The 21,376-nt window shown below is 41.3% G+C and overlaps 1 protein-coding gene across 1 annotated transcript; it reads left to right on the top strand.

Moving 5' to 3' along the window:
- The first annotated feature begins 10,430 nt into the window (after nucleotides 1-10,430).
- fgfr4 (fibroblast growth factor receptor 4) lies at nucleotides 10,431-21,150 on the top strand. Its single transcript, XM_053478413.1, has 21 exons — nucleotides 10,431-11,071; nucleotides 12,191-12,375; nucleotides 13,815-13,996; nucleotides 14,094-14,232; nucleotides 14,334-14,387; nucleotides 14,620-14,883; nucleotides 14,982-15,071; nucleotides 15,171-15,337; nucleotides 15,442-15,565; nucleotides 16,171-16,361; nucleotides 16,472-16,610; nucleotides 16,703-16,896; nucleotides 16,984-17,129; nucleotides 17,214-17,335; nucleotides 17,422-17,532; nucleotides 17,660-17,850; nucleotides 18,411-18,533; nucleotides 18,838-18,908; nucleotides 19,039-19,176; nucleotides 19,281-19,386; nucleotides 19,498-21,150. Exons 2-21 carry the CDS (start codon nucleotides 12,285-12,287, stop codon nucleotides 19,672-19,674), a joined length of 2,820 nt encoding a protein of 939 aa, XP_053334388.1. The 5' UTR covers nucleotides 10,431-11,071; nucleotides 12,191-12,284; the 3' UTR covers nucleotides 19,675-21,150.
- The last annotated feature ends 226 nt before the right edge of the window (nucleotides 21,151-21,376 follow it).

The following is a 21,376-nucleotide window of genomic DNA, read 5'->3' as shown; positions in this document are numbered from 1 at the left end:
ATTAAAGAAACCCTGATGAAACATTTACTGTTGGGTGAAATGATGAAAAACTATTTTACAATGACTTCAATCGTCTCGGTGTTGAAGATGCTTGCTCATTGGATAAATTGCCTCATTTAAGACTTGGGTTAGATCATAAAAAAATAAAATAAAAACAGTCATAACAACAAAATGTGCACATTCATGTGTATAACTTATTATTTACAGACATGCTGTATTGGTGAATGTTTAACCGTACACTCCCATGTCGAGCTGAGACCAGGAACAGACCTTCATGCTTCAAGGCATTTAAACATCATCTTTAGACTTTAAAAGTTAAGTTCAATGGAGGTAAAATAAAAATCTGTCTCGTCAGACTAATGTGTTCAGCTCAACAAATATAATGCTTGCTTGTGAAATAAATACATGAGCAACAGTCTCATGAATATGATGTTAATATGATAATATATATGATATATAAATATTATGAACTTTTTATGAAGGTCTACGATTATACGAGTAGCCAAACTCTGTGCTTTTTTGACTTTTATCTGTATCTGGTAATAACTTATTCTTAAGACATGAGTAGTACTTAATATATTGCAAAAGGAATAATAAGTTTAAAGAATAATAAAAAAAAAAGAAATATAAAAAAAAATATATAGGAGAATAAAGATTGTAATTAGGGCTGAAACAGTAAACAGAAATGCTACTTAAGTGTCGAAAGGGAAAAATTTGCTCAGCTTTGTATTGTGATTCATTTTTGTGGCACTCTGACTCCAAAATTTATCATTTTTAGAAATAAAATTTGTATTTATTTGTTTGCATTTGGGGTGACGCAACATCGCAGTTCCTTGATAATCCTACAGGTGGCGTGCGCTAAACTATTCACACATAAGCAGGCAGTTTAGAATCAAATTAATTGCATTAAAAAAGTTTGTTTAGAATTGTAACAAAATCTGAAAAATTTATATTAAATAGGAATATTCGTAAAAAATCGCAATACAAACAGAATCGGAGCCTATAGTAGGTATCGTAATAATATCGTATCGGCCGGTCCCTGGTTATTCCATTCCCTAATAGATAGTGTGTTGAAATTTTAATTGAAGTAAAAGTTAACAGCCAAATATTGACTGATAGTTTAAAGAAGCTGAAAAGTAAAACCTGATGCTGATGCAATTACATTAACAATTACATTTAATTACTCGTCTAAAACTGTTAGATCATTTTGTTCATTTTGTCTCTGTAAGACTGCTGATAAAAATCCACAGCGTAGTTTGCTAACCAATATATCGTTAAAGATTTTGAGCTGCTATCTTCTGCATATCTAATCAATGCTAGTCTAACCCGACAAGCGGAGAAAAATGGGTAATTTAGTTAAACACTTAGCAAACCATTCCTCAAAATGCCTTTAAACTGATATTTTTGTATGCAAATCTTTGTTTATTCCAGCACAGTGAACCTTTTTATCCTCATTATCCTCAGACAGACACAGATAGCGATAATGCTAAATACTTTATGTCACAGGAGAAGATCAGAACAGGTAATGAATTGTTACGTCTGATATACTATAGCATACAGTGGCTGGATGAGAGCGGAAGAGAGATAGGAAGATTTGTAACGAGCAATTTGCAAGTCTAAACCTATCTGAGGATTAAGAAGTATGTTTTATTTTTTCTTTGAAATGTAATTAACTCGGCGCATTCCATTTCAGTGATACATAATTATAGTAACAAAGTACAATGGCTTGTTTTTTTCCACCTTCTGATTGTACTTAAGATCAGTATTGATCTCCGAGAACCACAATGGAGCTAAACCTCAGGTGCTCTAATCTCACCGCATCCCATTGTTTGGGGGTGGGTTAAGTAAGAACCCCTCCACTGTGTCCCACAATAATGTATCACATGAGGAAAGAGGAGGAAGAGCCGAGAGCTGGGGGCCGAGAGCCAGGCTCAACTCTTCGCTTTAGCCTTCTGAAAGTATGAGAAGCTCTTAATCAGGCCAAACAATGCAGCCTCCAACTCCTTCATTCTGGCACGGCCTGATCTAATAAGCTCAGGGGTTGGGGGGGGACTTGGAGCTGATCCCCCTGAATAACCTCTAGAGATCCTTCACAGCAGGGAAACCTGAAGAAGAACTCTGAAGACCCTTTAATTTAAGCCAGGCCCTCTGACCCTTTGAACTTTCCAACGCCCGGCCTCGACACAAACAAAGGCCGGGCTGACGTTGTCAAACACAGGCTTAATGTCTTCATAAGACACCTTCTTAATGAACAAGTGAGAAGATGGCGGGTATGTGAGAAGTGCTGGATTTGATTTCACCCTCGCTCAAAGGGTAATATTAGGAATTTCTGAGAACTGATTAAAATGGAAAGGCGTCGATTCCGTCTGGCGCACCATCCAAAAGGAGGCCATCCAGCGGCTCAGCTCTGATCTTATCTCCGATTCTAGATAAAGAAGCATCTTGAAGTTTTAATAAATGCTCCACAAAGAAAAGAGTGCTAACCCATGTACCACGGAAAGCCTCAAAAGGGCAGATTCTGGCGAAGTGAAGATCTAGTTACAGATAATTCTCTCTTTGTTTTGTTTCTCCTCTTCCTTTCTTTGTGTCCTGATCCCTTCAGAGCTGCCTTTATGAACATAAACAGTGGATTTGAGGTTATTGCCTGGATGCCTGCTTTTCCCGAAAAACATGCATGATAATCGACAAACGCCCAAACACGGTTCCAGTCTGTGGAGATCTTACAGAACATCTACAAAAGTTAACATTTCTCTTTGACGAGCCCTGTTTTTTTTTTATATATAGTTTTTTTTTTATGTATATTGTCTATAGAATGGCTTCACTTGGTTGTTCTTGACCTTATGAAGCTTCTGTCCAGAGCTCTGGCCATTATTCCCTCTTATCTAATGCACAGCCAGTTAGAAAACTTCGCCAGATATTGTTCCCCGAGCATCCACTGTGCTTTGGTTTACCGGATAAATAAAAACTCAGCACCACAACTTTATGTCTTTAACGTCAGATCGATCATCAGTTTTATCCTACATCCAGCAGGAAAGAAAAAATAAACAAAACATGCACCCGTGACGATTCACGGGTCCGTGCCAGCGCCGTCCTGCACCCTGTCGCTCGGTCTCTCTAGGCGTATGACTGAAGTGATGCTAATAAAGACAAACTAAAGCACTGGAACAATGGCATGCTGTCTTAATGAGATGGTACATTAATCTAACTCACTCTCACAGAGCCAAGACTTCAAATAATCATTAACCACACTCCCCATCCCCCTAAAACACACACACACACACACACACTAGATTAGTGAAAAGCCCTGCAGATTAAGATGGGGGTAGAACGGTTCCCTTAAATTCCTCATTTCACATTCTTGCTTCTGATTAATAACGAGTTGCTCATTTTGTCTTTAATATTGTCAAGGCAATTTTTTTTTTTTTTTCAGAATTTTAAATGAATACGAGATGCAATTATAAGCTTAGTGGTTTAACAGTCATGATTTGCACAGATGTTCACTAATAGTTTTTTTTTTTTTTTTAAGTTTGTTTAGTTTTGCTTCCTAAAAATCTTGATTCACACATATGGTCCTGGTTTAAGAGATCAGTCACAAACTCGGTCCGATTAATCAAAAGCACAGAGTTCACGCAGAGTGCTCTTCTTTCCGAAAGAGGAAAGAGAAAGGGAGACCAACCCAGGGAAAACAGTGGCTGCTGTGATATCTATCTCTGTAAAAACAGCTGGGTGTGGGTGAGTGGGTGGGTGACTTTCTTGGGCCTGTATTTTGGCAGCGGAGGGCAACTTGCATTACAATGTAGGTCTTTCCATCACTGCTATTGTCAGTCCCAGGCCCAGGTAATAATTAACACAAACAAGAGACAATAGGCCAGGACCGAGCGTTTCAGTTAATGAGCGACCAGCTCCACCTCGCATTCACACGCTCTGAACCCGGGACACTCAGTGCCTGCTCGCGCTGGCTAATTATTCACAACGCTGTCCTCCATATCACAAGCACTCAGCCAGCTAGGCCATTAGCATAGGCATGCACGTATCAATACTTTCGAATGATTTCAAAGGACAGCCCAAAGGTGCCACGGGCTATCCGACATATCACTTAACGTAATCAGATGAAAGCCGATGAAGAGAGGACAGCGGGAATGTTGCTGTTGATTTGTTGCCAGTCCACAGAAAAGAAACAAAAGGGAATGATGATGATGATGACAAACTTCAGAAGGCATTAAAGCACGACCATTTTTTTTTTCTTTAATTTTGCAAATCATGCACACCTCAAAGCATGACATCTGTTAAGGGTTCATGTCTGTTATAAGGTAAAATTTTTAGCCATAGGGCTCAGAATAGAGCGATATAGAGTGACGTATCCTTTCCTTCAGCACAAAATAGGCAATATGGCGTACTGAATTTAGGTTTATTTTAGCTGACTATACAGACAGGACTTAGCAAAAAAATGGGTCAAATGGGCAAAGAAATACACACACAATCACGTTTTTATTGATAGTTTTGATCGTTTCTATGACCAAATAATTATATTAATGATCATATAATATTATAAAAGGCAAGCATTTTTCCAACTTTATTTCTATATTCCAGTAGTGGTAAAATTCACACATTATAAAAGTAATGCTAACTTTTGTTCTTCTTGACATATCTAAAAATCCAAATACACAGTTCAAAGTCTGAGCCCTCACTGTTAACACACACCGGCAAGGGTTCCTTATGACCATATGTATATATATTAGATATTTTATTGTCATTGACCTGTACTGTGTTACCAGCTCGGAATTGTGCCATTTGTGTTTCAAGGGTTTTAAACAAGCTTTAAATGCATTTCTTAGATAAGCATCATCAGATAAGATACATTTTTAATCTTGCATAGATACAAATCATTACTGCATTTGTTACTGTATTTGTTGGCCTCTTTGAAGTCTTATAAATTAGAAGTTATTAAATTATGAATTAAAATATATTCTGTCCTGGGTTACTGATTTTTATATATGTTTTTTTTACTTTCCTGAGACTGTAGGTGTTCCTGCATATGAAATTCGCAGTGCTTGAATGCATTAGAATGATGTTTTTTCCATCATTTGACACTTTTTCGAAGATCGAAGCTCCGCCCTCAGGGTGCCACACCCACCTTTCTAACTTTATTATAGCTTAAGTCCCGGGTCTCGTAGGAAGTGCATGATATCCTTTTCCCTCCCTTGTTGGTAGAGCCGTCAAGACGAGTGAGCCTTTGTCATGACTAAATTAGGAAAATTCCAAAAACAACAACAACAACAATTACAAAAACAACTAAAATAACAAAAAAACCTTCACACAAAGACCTGAAACCATCCCAAAAAAGATGAAGCTATAGAAACGGGAGATACTCTGACAAAAGCACTGACACTTTGTTTGCAGAAATGTTTTGTGATTCTAAATCCTTATTTGCGGTGAGTATTTTTAACCTCGGCCAATTTTAAAACGTTAAAACGTCGACCTTTACAAGCCTGTCATTAAGGCTGCGTTCACATTAAGAGCCACATTGTTCAGTTCTGATTTATTTTGCTCAGATCAGATTTGCATGTCATGACGGTTTTACATTCAAAACAACAAGTGACTTTTATTTGACTCTAATGTGGACGCGTCTGTCCTCTGATCACATCGATATGTCTTTGCTCGTGCCATGTGTTTCAAAACAACGTCATATTTGTGTGAACGCTCATTCATTTCAAACAATGGATGCAATTTTAATCAAAAACACGCTTGGGGTTTGGCCCTGGAGGATGGCGAGCGGTTAGTCAGCTGTATTTGTTGAGGTCCGGGAGAAGGAAGAAAGCCAGATTCCTCGCTTTAGCTGTTTTAGCAGCTGTTGCTAGCGCTGCTATGAGATCCATGTGCTGCCGGCGCTGACTGATGACATCAGCGAGCGCCCTATAGCAAAAAAGTCACATGAATTCCGATCTGCAGGTTCTTATTCAAGTCACATGACCTCGAATCGGATATACGGTATATCAGATCTAGGACCACATACGAAGGTGACTTGGATCTAATCTGAGAAACAGTTCAGACAGTTGTTTAAACAATAGATCGAAAAACAAATTTTGCTTCACTTCAGGGTGCAAATGTGAACGTAGCCTAACCGTTCCACTTCCAATAAGAATAAAAACCCTGGGCAGCATGATTCCCGCCCAATTGGACCTCTATCAATGCCTGTTGCAGTTCTCATTTTTGACCACTAGGTGCACTGTGAGCATGCTACACCATGACTTCACAACATCTACAGCAGGGAACAACTTATATCTTTTTAAAAAGAAAGATAGATTTACATATTTTTTCATTTCTGGAGAACATTTTTTAAAGATATACACAACGTGCATGATTAAATGACACACTGATTAGATTCCCAAGTGTTTTTTTTTTGTGTGTGTGTCTTAGATATAACACCCATCTCAACTTTCCAACGTTCCATGAACCCCCGAACTGTAATATCATCACGTCGATATCTGTAAGACCAACTCCCTCACTGATTCGGCTCGATCGGTGTTCCAGAGTTTTCCGATGCAGAAACCTAATACTGGACAACAATAATATTGTTTTCTCAACTGATTATATAAAAGTATGAATGGCCGAAGGCAGTGTTGAGCACGTCAGGCTGTTTTTCTGTGAGTACGTCCTCATGACTCAGCGCCTTATCTTACTTTATTTTACGACTTCCATTTTCTCCTCATTTATTTGTGTACTTTGACTTCAGCTAAGGATGCTGTAAAAAAAAATCTGACCCCGGATGATAATAAAACTGTCGTCTTGGAAAGCAGCAGGAGGAAAATTGAGGTTGTGTTGTATAACAACCCTGTTGCCCCACTTAATCACTAGTGTCTAGTGTGGCTCTTAAGAAAAAGGAAAAAAGAAAAAACAACAGAGCGATGTGAGTTAAGTTGTCCTGCTCTGCGGAGTCTGTGAAAGCCACGTAAAGTCCTTCTCTCTTCTCTCTTCTTTGGGGTTGATTCTACATTCTGTTACATGCTGTAAGTTTAACAGGGAAATAATATGTGTATGCTAATGTTTGTACCTGATTACCCGGGCCAAGCAAAGCTTTGGAGAGAGAGTTCTTTTCAGATGGGCGGTTAGGAGGGGATCTGCAGGGCAACAGAGAAGCTTCAGATAATAGGCTTTAATGGGGCATTCGCATTCAGTAGACTGCGACAAAGGCCAGGCAGTGGGATTTGGGAGGGCTGATTGTTGCTCCAGTGTGCTTTAATGCTAGGCCCCGGAGACTGAAGCTGAGGGCAACTGCAGGGAGGAAATCTACCATTGTCAAGCGGAATGTCAGCGGTTTTCAAGGACGCCAAAGAGGGCCAGAGACACAGAGAGAGGGAGAGACAGAGGGGTGGAAAAAGAATTGGTGTACTGGTACAGAGGGATATATAAAGATGGAGAGATGTGTAAGGAGGAGGGATCCGGCCGGACAGACACAGTGGTGTCTTGAGTGTCACGTTCTGCCTGAAAAGGTTTATCAATCTCTATTTCATTCTACGGCGACACAATGGCTTAGCGGTTAGCACTGTCACCTTGCAACTCAAGAGTGTGCACGTGCATGGAGTTTGCATGTTCTCCCCGTGCTTGGTGGTTTTCCTCCGGGGTACTCCGGTTTCCTCCAACATATTCATGTCCAAAGACATGCAGATTAGGCTAATTGTTGTTCCTAAATTGAATGCACGTGAGAATGTTGACTGGTGGTCCTACTATGGTTGTAAAAATGGGAATAAATACAACGTTAATCACCAGTGGTTCCTAGATGGATGAATGGATTGCATTCTACAGAGTGATGTCAAGATCTCAACACTAGTGTGTGTCATGTGCTCATACAGTGCAAGGTTTAGGTTGCGCTGAAGATTAGGATTAGGAGAGCACAGTCTCGTACCATTGTCGACCCACCAGACTGTGACTTGTTTAAACAGGTACTAAACTGTTGAATTTCATGAAATTGAATCAACTAGTTTAATCATTTTTAGCAACATATTTCTCAACATATTTATCAACATTTATTTAACATATTCAACATTTATATATATTTTTTTTTACAACCTGTGCCTTTTTCCTACTGATGAGTCTGACAGCGTACGTGCTTTAGGCTGATCGGTTCCTCACCCCCGATTACTGACTGTTTGAGAGGAAAAATAATCTCCTGGCAGGAAAGTGAGGCCCCGGATGCTAATGGTGAAGCAGACAACGAGAAGCACATGCACTGCATAGTTGAGTGAGGGATGAGAGAAACTGTTTATTTCAAGCACTATCCCCCTCTCGGATCTGTCTCTCGGGGACTCTTAACCCCACTCGTTTTAGGCCCCGAGGATTCAATTTATCACCACACCTCCACGTGGAAGCCGCAAGCAAGCAGCGGAGCACCGAGTGAAATCTGGACACAAATCAAACCGCGCACGTGCCGCTGAAGAGGGAAAGAATACTACAGAGAAAACATGAATATGTAGTGATGATGATTATGATGATGATGATTTAGGCTATGTCAAGGGTACTTAAACTCTTATAACTCACTTGCATCAACCTTTTATATCTTGTGAATAGATCTGGAGTCTAGTCATGGAACACTGGGTGTAATTCAGGAATACACGCTGGACAGTATGTTACAGTGCACCATGCAAACACACACACACACATGAAAGAAAAAAAAAATATATATATATATATATATATATATATATATAATAGAGGCCTCAGAGAGCATGTACATACAGTAAGTGTGGGAGGAGGGGTACAGTGGACTGGGCTGATTAGTGTTTCCAATGTGTATGACAGGATGTGTGAATGTGTATGTGTAAATGTGTGTGTGTGTGTGTGTGTGTGTGTGTGTGTGTGTTTGCACTGTGCACTGTGAAATACTGTTCAGCATGTATTCCTGAATTACACCCAGTGTTCCATGACTAGACTTCAGATCCACTCATGAGATATAAAAGGTTACTGAAAGTGAGTTATAAGAGTGCCCCCCCCCCCCCCCCCCCCCCCAACATGGGACAACTCTACATGGGACAAGCGGTACAGACAATGAATGGATGAATAAAAAAAAATTATAATATTATAATATTATTTAAAAAATTATATTATTATTATAAAAAATTATATATAATTGATTAATCCACTTCATTAAACCTCAAATGTGACTTTTCCCATACACTTTACTTTATGGAAATATCTATTATTATTGAATTTATGTACGTATATATACGTACATAAATACAAATACATACACTTCAGTATGGAGTCTGTCCCCATTTTGCAGCTATAACTGCCTTCACTCAAGATGTTGGAGTGTTTCTGTGGGAATTCGTGCCCATTCATTCTGTAGAGCATTTATGAGGTCAGACACTGATGTTGGACGAGAAGGCCTGGCTTCTACAATCTCCGTTCCAGTTCATCCCAAAGGTGCTCTTGATGGGGTTGAGGTCACAGGGCTGTGTGTGCGGCCGGTCGAGTTCTTCTACACCGAACTCATCAAACACAGTCATGTTGGAATAGTAAAGGTCCTTTCCCAAAGTGTTGCCACAAAGTTAATAAAGAGCAGTATAGCATTGTTATGGTAAGCTAAAGCATTAGGATTGCCCTGCACTTGTGGTAAGGGTTTACAAATGAACAATATTTTTGTCCATTTATATATATATATCTATATCTATCTATCTATCTATCTATCTATCTATCTATCTATCTATATATATATATATATATATATCTATATATATATATATATATATATATATATATATATATATATATATATATATTGCACTTGTGTATTCAGCCTGTTGAACCCCTACACTTGCTTTCACACGAGCTCACAGAGTGTCAAGAAGGACTGGGAACGTTCCAGCCTCCACTAATAAATCAATTAGGGGCCAAAGTGACGCCTCCCGACCTTAAAAGGATTATTGGGCCAGCGCGCGCTATACGACAATGATGTAATTACGGCCGAGGAACCATTCAGGGCAATTGAATACAGTACACGCGCTTCAAAGGGCACTTTATGCTTTATTTATGCCCCCTGCTAATTTGGCACTCCACAAATCCTAATCAAGTCTGGTAATGTTGAGCAAACTGTTTATTTCTGTACACAATAACTTTTCACATGTGAGTGTGTGTGAGAGAGCGTATAGGGTATAGGGGTTTAAATATTTAAATTTTACTAATTTATTATTATTTTTTAATAGATGCACTAATTGTGCTGTTTTTCCCAATTGCGCACAAAATCAGACACTACTTTGGAGAGTGGTGTTTTGAAATAGGGAGAGGGGTGAATGGGCTGGAGGGGTGATTGTGTGCGTGTGTGTATGTGTGTGTGTGTGTTTAGACTCTCCCTCCTCCCTCCTTCCACCGCCTCCTCCCTCCCCTCCCTCGTTTTTTAGTCCATTGTAGGGATCCTTACACTCAGAAGACCAGTGTGTTCCCCCCAGGGCTGCCAGAGAAACGACTCTCTCCTGTTCTCTCATCGGTTCTACACCGTAAACCCGCAGTTTGACGCACGGATTTTTTTCCTCTTACTTCTTCTTTTTCTGCGTGATTGATTTGCGGTGCGCAATTAAAAAGAAGAAACCTGGAGCGCGCGTCCACAGAGAGAGAGAGAGAGAAGGGCACGATGAGCCCACGGATGATCACTGTCCCATTGTGAGACCTGGACAGACCAGGACGCGGATATTGTGTGCGTTTCGTTTATTTACTCCAGGAGGGAACTCTTAGTGAAGTGTGTGACGCGAAAAAATAAAAGAAAGAAGAAATCCAACAAATCTAAGGACATCTGGACTTTGCGCGTTATTTCCGAGCGCGCGGTTCACGCAGGAGGTCAGCGCACAGCGGAGAGACATGGTTTGGGTTTGATATGTAATGGATTTCTAAAAAAAATAAAAATAAAAAAAGATTAAGCAGAAGAAGATCCACATATTGTAGCATGAGAGGATTTCTACAGAGAAATAGAACTTTAAGGCTTTGAAGCAGATCAAAGGATCTAAGCGCGCGACTTGTGTCTCATCAAACGGTGTGTTTCAAAGCACCGGGCAAAGTGCAGCGGGACAAAAAAACAAAAAAGGTAAGTGGGACATCAACTGATGATGAATGTTTTTTACGGGGTTGATTCCTGTCCATACATTGTTTCTGGAGCTCTGGTTGTGTGTTAGTGTGGCTCTTTTCTATTGTGCGTAAAATAAATCGGGTATCCGGTTCCACTGCGTAAAATCTGTAACCTCACAGAAATTGATTTAAGAACAACAACAGATCCAGGGTCAGGGGTTGTCCCAAACGGAGCTCAGCTGGAGATGTCACAAGTCTTGTGTTTATTTTATTTTATTATCCCTTCACTTAATAAACTCACTTACACTGTGTGTGTGTGTGTGTGTGCGCACCCTATCCTATCGAAAACTTCATTTAGACTACCAAGTGGTTTCACACTTGTAAATAGGTTTATTTATCTTAAACTGACTCTCACTCTGGTGTGAAAATCACAGCCAGGCGCACGGCCACTTCGCCTAGGAGTCAGGGTTGCCAGATTGGAGAGACTTTCCCTCCTGGAGTAATTAAATAAAATGTTTTTAAAAAGTACATTATAAATATTTATATCTAAAAACAATTATGGGTTTAATTCTGAACAGATCAAAAAAGTGATAATCCTGTTATATGTTTGAAAACCATCATACAGTAAAAAAAAAGAGAGTTGACGCAAAAATGGAAATTGAATGACTATAATAAAATAAAAATAAATAAAAAAAAAGAATAAAACCTGAATGCATCTGAATAGCCAAAGGCATCTAAATAATATAGGGAGATAATGCGTATAAATATAAATAAATAAAGATTTATAAAATCTACATCCATCTAACAGCTTGTTCTACTTACCTGATAAAGTCTACTGATAGTTCCAGAAATGGACCCTAATTATTGTACAAATGGCCCATTATGCACATTTCCACCATCAACAGCCTTACAAACTACCCTGCATTTGTGTTTCTAATTATTCATGTTTATGGAAAACAGTGCACAATGTCCAGCAGTGATCAGGTAGACAATGTGTCTAGTGTGCCTGAATTGCTGTCCATTCATATACAAATGCGCTTAAGGGCTGAAGGAGTGCCGTTCATGTCTTAAAAGTTAGAAGGTTGAATGTCTTACAGTCTTCAGCTCCGCTTTAATCTGGATCCTGTTTGTCTTTCAGTTTTTTTCTCAACAACAGAGACGTGTAACCAGGGGTCGCCAATGCCTGGCGTCAGCGTCTGAGCTGATCACAAGACATACGTTTCTTCGTCAAAATGTGGAGCATCTGTAAGTTCTTCATTACCGTGTGCCTGGCAGAACTTGCTTTATCGAGAAGCATCACGACTCAGGAAGCTCGCTCGAAAGGTAAATGGAATAGAGTGTACTTATGTGTGGAATGTTTAATGTCCAGGATGTTTGACATTGGACATTTATTTTGAAACTGTTATGGAAAGGTTTTTTTTTTAAGCACAGAGAAGTGTGATCTCAAAGAGCTTAAGTCCAGAGGAAGTGAAGTAGGATGAAATCATTTGGAAAGGAAAAGAATCCCATTTTTTTAAAGCCGTAAACAGAGCTACTTGATCCTGCCAAAGCCCTGAGGCTCGGAAGTGTAAATCTGTCTGGCCTGGTGCCAGTGACAGGGGATTGTAGGGAGATCTGGGGAGCTTTTTTTTTTTTTTACAAATACAGGACTGTCCTGGTTGTCTACCTGCTCAGACGTTATTATTCTCTTATCTCTGATTGATATTAAGATGTTTACTAGGCGGTTGTGGTCCCAGGTGATGTATGCAATTTAAGGAGCAGCAGCAGTAGCGCCGGCTCGCAGAGCTTAACCCAGTATTTATATTCAGGAATACGTTAGCAGGCCTGGAAAGAGACTTGATCTAGTATGATTACCATGGTCAGGGTGGTTTGCTGAGGACCACATGGTTATTAGTGAGAGAATGAAGAGGGCAGGTGGAGACCCTGCCAAGAACAGGGGCAGAGTGTTTGTTAAAAGCGTCCTTTTATGAACCTGGGGTCCAGTGAAGGTTGAGAGAGCCTGCGGTGCAGCCAAACAACGCCTGCCAAAGCAAATTAAAGTCATCTTACAACTATAATACCTTGAGTGGAAAAAGTCTAATATGAAATCATATTCGGACGTTTTTTTGTTGAAATCTTGTTGAACTTGTGAATCAAATCTTATCCTGATCAATTATAATCTTGAGATTATTTTCCATACTTATGTTATTGATCATGTGTGTTCGGGCATCTCAGGTGATGAGCGTACTTTTTTCTTTAGACTCGTCTGTTCGGTCTAAATTTAGGCTGAGGATTTGTTTGTGTGTTCTGCCTTTTCTTTCCTCTCTGACCATTTACACCCTCTCTTGGGGTCAGATTCAGGCCAGGGCCCGGGTTTCATTCAGTGAAGTTCATTAGTGTGTTGGTGGGAGAATGCTGTGCCTCAGCACTGGAGGTGACATTGCTGGTTTAGGGATTCTTTGCACAAATGCTTATCACACTCACTGCTGGACAGCCAGGAACACTGCTGTGAAGTCAAACTTCCAATGAGCACCATAGATCTTTTCTCGCTTTTGTTCCTTCAGATGTAATTTACAACCCCTCTCACCCTCCTCCCCTTCAAATCTCCCCACCCACCAAAAAAAAAAAAAAAAACACGGCAGACTCAGGGTTAGCAGTTAGACAACACATGCTTGCTTAGTACATAAATACAGGAAGCAGTTGTGTTTTGTAATTAATCACACCTGTTGTTGTGTACACACATCAGCATGTCTAAAATAGCTTCTTATTTTACCTTTTCCCAGATTCCAGAGTGCAGCGCCCGACTCTTCAGCCGGGCTTCCCCGAGAACACCACCGTGCTCGCCGGGGGCCAGGTGAAACTAGTATGTAAAGTCCACCGGCCAGCCACGACACGTCTCCAGTGGTTCAAGAAGGACAGGGATCGCCTGGGGCCTGACGGATCACCGCTTCTCAAGCCCCTCACTGTAAGGAAGTCGTTTAAAGAGCACCTCTGTTTTTTTTTTTTGTTTTTTTTTTCCTGTAAGAGAGGGGATGTAACTGAAGATGTGTTTTCCCCTGCAGCCTCTTCAAGACAATGTCTCCAAAGTCAACGTTCTTCCTTTAGTAAATGTCACCTTGGAGGATGCAGGAGAGTATATATGCATGGTGAAAAACAAAGCTGGATGGACTAGTAATTCGGCATGGTTGGAAGTCTTAACAGGTGAGATGTTTATTTATTGTTTTTCTCATTATGAGTAGAACATTACAGTACCAAATTAAATGGACAGGTTGAGAAATAAAGCTTTGAATATTCCTTTCTAGAAATCCTTCCTGCTGAATCTATGGAGCAGCTGACTACAGCAGAGAATCCAACAGGTATGATATATATATATATATATTTTTTTTTTTATTAGAAATGCATGAAGATCATTACTTAATTTTTATAATTAGCAGTTTTTGGTAGCTCAGCAAACACCAAACACGGCTTGAGGGAGCCTTATGGAACTATCTTAGTGTATCTTTAGGAATAGTAGATCCAGAGCTGAACTTTAAGGATAAAAGATAAAGCTTTGGAATCTTTAAAATTAATTTTTATTTTATTTTATAGAAGTTTCAGAGGAGCAGAGCGAAGAATTGTCGGAATACCTCCTGCTCGAACCGGGTGATGTTCTCAAACTGCGCTGTGACACAAACCGCCCAGGACTGATCCACTGGTACAAAGGAGATACCCGAGTGCAACATAGCGCTCGTATCCAGATCAGAGCAGGAGTTTTGGAGATTACAGACGCGACATACGAGGACTCGGGGGTCTACACGTGTACGATCCGTGGCTCCAGAGAGGCTTTGCGGAACTTCACCATCACAGTTGCAGGCACGTTCAGACGCGCAACACGAAAAGAGTGAGCATTTTAAATACTTTCTAATAATAGTAAGGTTTAATTACATTCGTTTATTTTTGTAACATTGCAGATGCATTGGGATCTGGTGATGATGATGAGGACGCTGGTCAGGAAGACTCGGTTACAGAGGCGGAAAATGATCAAGTCTTCTTCTCCAGAGGTGTGTGTTGTATAAGTTGGAACTCAAATCAAAACTAAATAATGTTTACGTCAAGAAAATGTGAAATTGGGCTTCATGATCCAACGTCTTGTTCTTCAGGTCCATACTGGACTCATGTTCAGAGAATGGAGAAAAAGCTTTATGCTGTCCCAGCTGGAAACACGGTCAAATTTCGCTGTCCAGCTACGGGAAGCCCTCTGCCTACAATCCGCTGGCTGAAGAATGGCAGGGAATTCAGAGGAGAGCACAGGATTGGAGGGATCAAGGTGAGAACGTTGTGAAAGTAAAGCAGTCCGTTAACATTGCAGCTGAACATTTGCACATGGAATAATCCGTCTGATGCTTATACTTGTCTAATTCTTTCCCACAGTTGCGGCATCAGCACTGGAGCTTGGTCATGGAGAGCGTGGTGCCGTCAGACCGTGGGAACTACACTTGTGTGGTGGAGAACAAATACGGCTCCATCACTCATAGCTACCTCCTCGATGTGTTGGGTAAGACGGCTCTCAGTAGCTTACAGTAGACAGTGGTCTGGCTCCATGCAGAGTGGCTGGAGCTGGCCTCCTCTCAGCGCCTGTCAGGGGTAATAAGTATTAGACTGGGGAGCCGCGGTTCTGGCAGCTCAGCAGTGTCTCACAGTGAGACAGGCACCAATCGCACCTCAGATATAACCACAGGGCAAGTGTGTCCGCTACAGGGTTCGTTCGGGGCTATACTGGAAAAGGGCAACAACTACTTGCACAATAGGAGGGCTAGTGTTAGCTTGTGTTGCCGAACGAGCAGTTGGCCAGGCATCCAGACGAGGTTTCTACCTGACCTGTGACAGTTCAGTGTCGGAACAACTGCTGTCTCTTAATGACTTCAAAGCATCCCAGTGTACAGGCTTGGCTCTGGGATTCCCTAATGGAACCAATTAGTGCATGCCTCCAGCTTTTTTTTCTTTTTTTTTAAGCAGTACTTATCTATTTAGCTTTTTTTTTTTTTTTTGGATCTGATTAGGATTCGCAATTAACAAGTTTAACAAAAGCAAGCTTTTGGAACATTTCTAGATAGTCATTTTGCACATTCTAAGCAATTTTTCTAAATGTTTCCATTTCAGAACGCTCTCCTCACAGACCCATTTTACAAGCCGGTCTACCAACCAACACAACAGCCGTGGTCGGAGGGGATGCCCAGTTCCATTGTAAGGTCTACAGTGATGCGCAGCCGCACATTCAGTGGCTGAAGCACATCGAGATGAACGGCAGCCGGTACGGACCTGATGGCATCCCATACGTCAAGGTCGTCAAGGTATGGTTTGAAATACCTTGGTTGAAAACCGACCCGTTTGTCAATTAGTGTTAACATGAGAGTATAATTTAAAGGCTGCATTTTCACTCGCATTTGGTTTCCCTTTTCAGACGGGCAGCTTGAACATGTCCGAGGTGGAGGTCCTGTATCTGACGAATATCACGATGGAGGACGCTGGAGAGTATACCTGTTTAGCTGGAAACTCTATCGGGTTCTCGCACCAGTCTGCATGGCTCACGGTCCTATCTGGTACGTTACCATCTTTAACCAGCATTTTAGTCTTTTATCTTTATAAATAATCATTCTCATGGATGTTAACACCTGTTTATTTGTTTAAACAGAGGAAGAAGTGACCAAAGAGGTGGACCTTATGGAGACCAAGTATACTGACATCATCATATACGCCTCAGGCTTCCTGGCATTGGTGATGGCTATCGTGATTGTGGTTCTGTGCCGAATGCAGACCCACCCCAGCCGGGAACACTTTGATACCCTTCCTGTGCAGAAACTTTCCAAATTTCCTCTTCGCAGACAGGTGAGAGAGTAACTCACTAGGACATTTCTGTAATGCATGTTTATTTTGAATATATTTACACTAATTTTGCGTATCTTGGAAACACAGTACTCCGTCGAGTCGAACTCCTCCGGGAAGTCCAGCGCTTCTCTAATGAGAGTGGCGCGTCTTTCATCCAGCTGCTCGCCAATGTTAGCCGGAGTCATGGAGTTCGAGCTTCCCTACGATCCTGACTGGGAGTTCCCGAGAGAGAAGTACGTGCCAAGTGATACAATGCGTTTTGATCATCCTGCCATAAAATTTTGATGATGTACTGACAATGGTGTATTATTACCCAGTTTGACTTTAGGGAAACCTCTCGGAGAGGGTTGCTTTGGTCAGGTGGTGAGAGCGGAGGCTTATGGAATAAACAAGGATAATGCAGATCAAATAACCACTGTGGCCGTCAAAATGCTGAAAGGTAGGTATTCCTCAAATGCTTGATCAGATATATATTATAAACATGGTGATGTGAGCTGACGTAAGCATCGGTTGATCATTTTCCAGATGATGCCACGGACAAAGACTTGGCGGACCTTATCTCCGAAATGGAGCTTATGAAGGGCATGGACAAGCACAAGAACATCATAAATCTTCTCGGAGTTTGTACTCAGGAAGGTCAGTTCAAGTCAAAAGGATCTGATGAAGATTCCAACCTAAACATGCCACCAACTCTTCATGCATTCAAAACTTCATTGATTCCCACTAAACTTCATGAATTATCATTTTTTATTTGGTTTTGTAGGTCCGCTCTACGTGCTGGTTGAGTATGCTTCCAAAGGTAGCTTGCGTGAGTACCTACGAGCACGCCGTCCTCCCGGAATGGACTACACCTTCGACGTGACCAAGGTCCCTGAAGAGCAGCTCACGTTCAAGGACCTGCTCTCTTGCGCCTACCAAGTGGCACGAGGCATGGAGTACCTGGCTTCTAAAAGGGTGAGTTGTTTGTCTTTTGAAACCTTTACACTACCCCCTAACCCCTAACCTCTACCCCTGTGTCTTATCAACACGTCCCTTTGTCTGACACACGATGCCAGGCATTCCTCACTAGAGTGGTGGTGTGCTGTGTTTACCGCTGCGTCTGTCCTGTCTCTGTGGGCTTTGTCCTTTTTAGCACTGCCATAAATCTGTTAGCATGCAGGCGCACAGATCCGCCTGTGCGCAAGATCATATTACTAGGTCTTTGTGGCCTGCTAAGAATGCAGCTGTCTGAAACCCTTCCATTAAGGGCCGCAAACCAGGGGCTTTTTCGTCCCCCTTTTTTTTTTCGGTCCCCAAATGCCGCTTCTATTTAAAATTAAAACCAAAATACACGTAATAATATGAGTTCATTTGAGCAAACAGTCCGGTGCTGTTTTTCTGCAAAAGCCCACATCTATATAAAGCCAGGCTTGTTTTTGGAGCGTACACTGAACGCACTCTTTGCATGTCGGTTTAGACATTTAGAAATAGCGCGATCACTGATCCGTGTCCTGTCTTTTCCTCTTCCTCAACAGTGCATTCACCGAGACCTAGCAGCAAGGAACGTTCTTGTCACAGAAGATAACGTCATGAAGATTGCAGATTTTGGTTTGGCGAGAGGCGTGCATCAGATCGATTACTACAAGAAAACCACAAATGTAAGCAGCTGAAATGAAGTTGGCTTTGTTGTCTTCAAAAAGCAAATTCTTGAAATTCTGACCTTGGTTAATGTATAGATCTGACATGTCTGCTGCGGTCGCAGTGCCTTTAAAGACAGATGTTTGCCGTGTCCCTGCTGATTGGCAGGCAGTTTAATGGGGGATAATTGGATAGTTCGGGGAGGATTAGTGAAAGGGTGGACAACCATGTTTTTTTTTTTATGGATCAAAAGGAAAGCTTTTGGCTGTGCTGTTCTGTAATCGTCTCGCACCATGCTCACTTCCCTCATGTGTCTGATCTTAGGGACGCCTGCCAGTGAAATGGATGGCACCAGAGGCCTTGTTTGACCGAGTCTACACACACCAGAGCGATGTGTAAGTCTAATCTTTGCATCTTTGCCGAGCAATCTGATCAGGAATACCCAGTCCTGGGAGTACCTTAGTTTAATCTAGAAGTGCCCCTGATCCACCTTTTAAAGCTAATATATATCTTTTGCTTCGGCAGTTGGTCTTTTGGAGTCCTGATGTGGGAGATTTTCACGTTGGGAGGCTCGCCGTACCCTGGGATCCCAGTAGAGGAGCTTTTCAAGCTGTTGAAAGAAGGCCACCGTATGGACAAACCCTCTAACTGCACGCATGAACTGTAAGTGCTGTTATCATTTTCATTAACATTCTTTTTTAGTTTCGTACGAGCATTTTAATGCGAAAATTCACTGGTTCATTATCCTATTGTTTACTTTCTTCCAGCTACATGAAGATGAGAGAATGCTGGCACGCAGTTCCTACGCAAAGGCCGACCTTCAAACAGCTGGTGGAAGAGCTGGACAGAGTGCTGCTGTCTATTTCAGATGAGGTAAATACCCTTGACGTGGTTCCTATATACTGTACAGCATTCTAAATGCGCTGGATCGTTACAATCCTTGTTCAGCCAACACACTAAATGAATTTTCATTTCCTTTCGCAGTACCTCGACTTGTCGACCCCTTTCGAACAGTACTCTCCGTCGTGTGAGGACACTTCCAGCTCATGCTCTTCAGACAACGATTCAGTGTTTACCCACGATGCCTTGTCCACCGATCCGTGCCTGCTCGGTTATCACGACGTACGCTCTCGTCTGGACATGAAGACGGCGATACGATAAGGGTTCGACCAGACTCCAGTTTATGGATACCGTTTAAAAAAACACTCACACGATCTGCGGAACAAAGCAGTCACACGAGGAGCGGACTTTGGCCCACGATCGCTCTGCGCAAAAGAACATTATCACCTTAATGCTTGGCACTAGAATAACCTGGTGACAAAAATGGCTGCCTCAAATATTCAGGTTTCTAATACAGTTAGGACTGGACTGCCTGGTAAAGAAGTCTCGGTTCCCTTGTGTAATGAAGAATAAATGCTGCTTATTATGTCTACAGTATCTGAGCAGCATGGAAACTGCATAGAAGTGTGCTGTATCAACCAGATGTTGTTGTTTTTTTTTTAAAGAGAACATTTATTTTGATATAAAAGTTGATAGCATTGTTAAATATAAAATTCTCTCTATATAAAGATTATTATACTTTTCCTATTTAAAGATTTGTCTTAAAAATCTCAGGATCTCGCATCGGTGAAATCGCTGCAGTGGCAGCGATGTGCCTGAATTATGATTTCCTGTGAAAATATTTTATGTACATATCATCGAATAAGACAATTACCTTCTATAAATTATTCTAAAGCATATGAAGTTAAGGTGTTGAGTGAAGAGTCTGGGCATCGCGTCACATTTCGTCACAGGCGAAGCGGAACGGTTTAGTCGAGTTTGCAAGGACAGCGCTGATAAAAAAAAAAAAAAGCCGAGCCCCGCGCCAGCGTCGCTATGCTGTGCAGAGAGGAAAGGACTGAATTGAATGTGAAAACCACCCCTGAGGCAGATGATTGATTTAAAATGGGAGAATCCTCCATTGTAACCTTTTACCTAGCGTAGATTGTTTGCAGGGTCCAAGCGCAGGCCAAGTTGGACAATAGGTCCATGCAGATGTAATGGGTGTGACCACAGGACAGGGTGATTGGGGGGATTGTCTGAGCCTGCGTGCAAATGAGCTGGCCCCTTATTATGGTAATGGATCCAGCTGCCCATCCACTATCTTTTTTATATAGAAATTCTAATGGTGGCCTTTTCTGAGCAAACTCTGCAGTGTTCTTCAGGGAATGCGAGGCCTCACCCGCAAGCTGATAAGACAGCTTTCTCAAGTTAATTTACTTGCTGCTTTTAATGCCTAGCCAGCGATGCTCCTCCGAATCCCTCGGGGGGGAAAAACATTCGGCCCCTCCGTGTGCGCATCCAAATGAGTCGACCAGCCAGTCCTCCCTCTTTTATATGCAGAGCTGAAAATGGCATTATCTTACAAGAGCTTTGACCAGGGGGCTCGAACGAAAAAAAATAGTCACATCCCTTTACGTGGCCTAAAAGGATGAAGAAAGCAAGAAAGAAAAAAAAATAAACTGCATGACATTCCATTTATGTACTCCATATAAAAGAAAAAGATATAGCAATCAACAATGTTCTTATGCATTTTCCCTTGAGAGAATTATTTTAGAAATATCTAATTTATTTGTTTATTGTGTTGTTTTATATTAAATAAAGGATAATTTAAACTACATGCATGGCTTCTATTATTATTATTTGCAAAATGTTAAAACATATAACCGAGTGTCGGTTTATAGACACAGGTTATAGTCTATAGTCGACAGTATATCACACGACAGGTAGTGTTTTATTTCACATAATATTATAATAACATGTGAGGACGTGCAGATCATACCTTATCGTTAAAACACACACTTATCAGCGCCACTTAACTTAG

The sequence above is a fragment of the Clarias gariepinus genome, chromosome 19 (assembly GCF_024256425.1).
Source record: "Clarias gariepinus isolate MV-2021 ecotype Netherlands chromosome 19, CGAR_prim_01v2, whole genome shotgun sequence".
Taxonomy (NCBI): Eukaryota; Metazoa; Chordata; class Actinopteri; order Siluriformes; family Clariidae; genus Clarias; species Clarias gariepinus.
The sequence above is the reverse complement of the archived record's forward strand: the minus strand, read 5'-3'. Positions and strand labels throughout refer to the sequence as shown.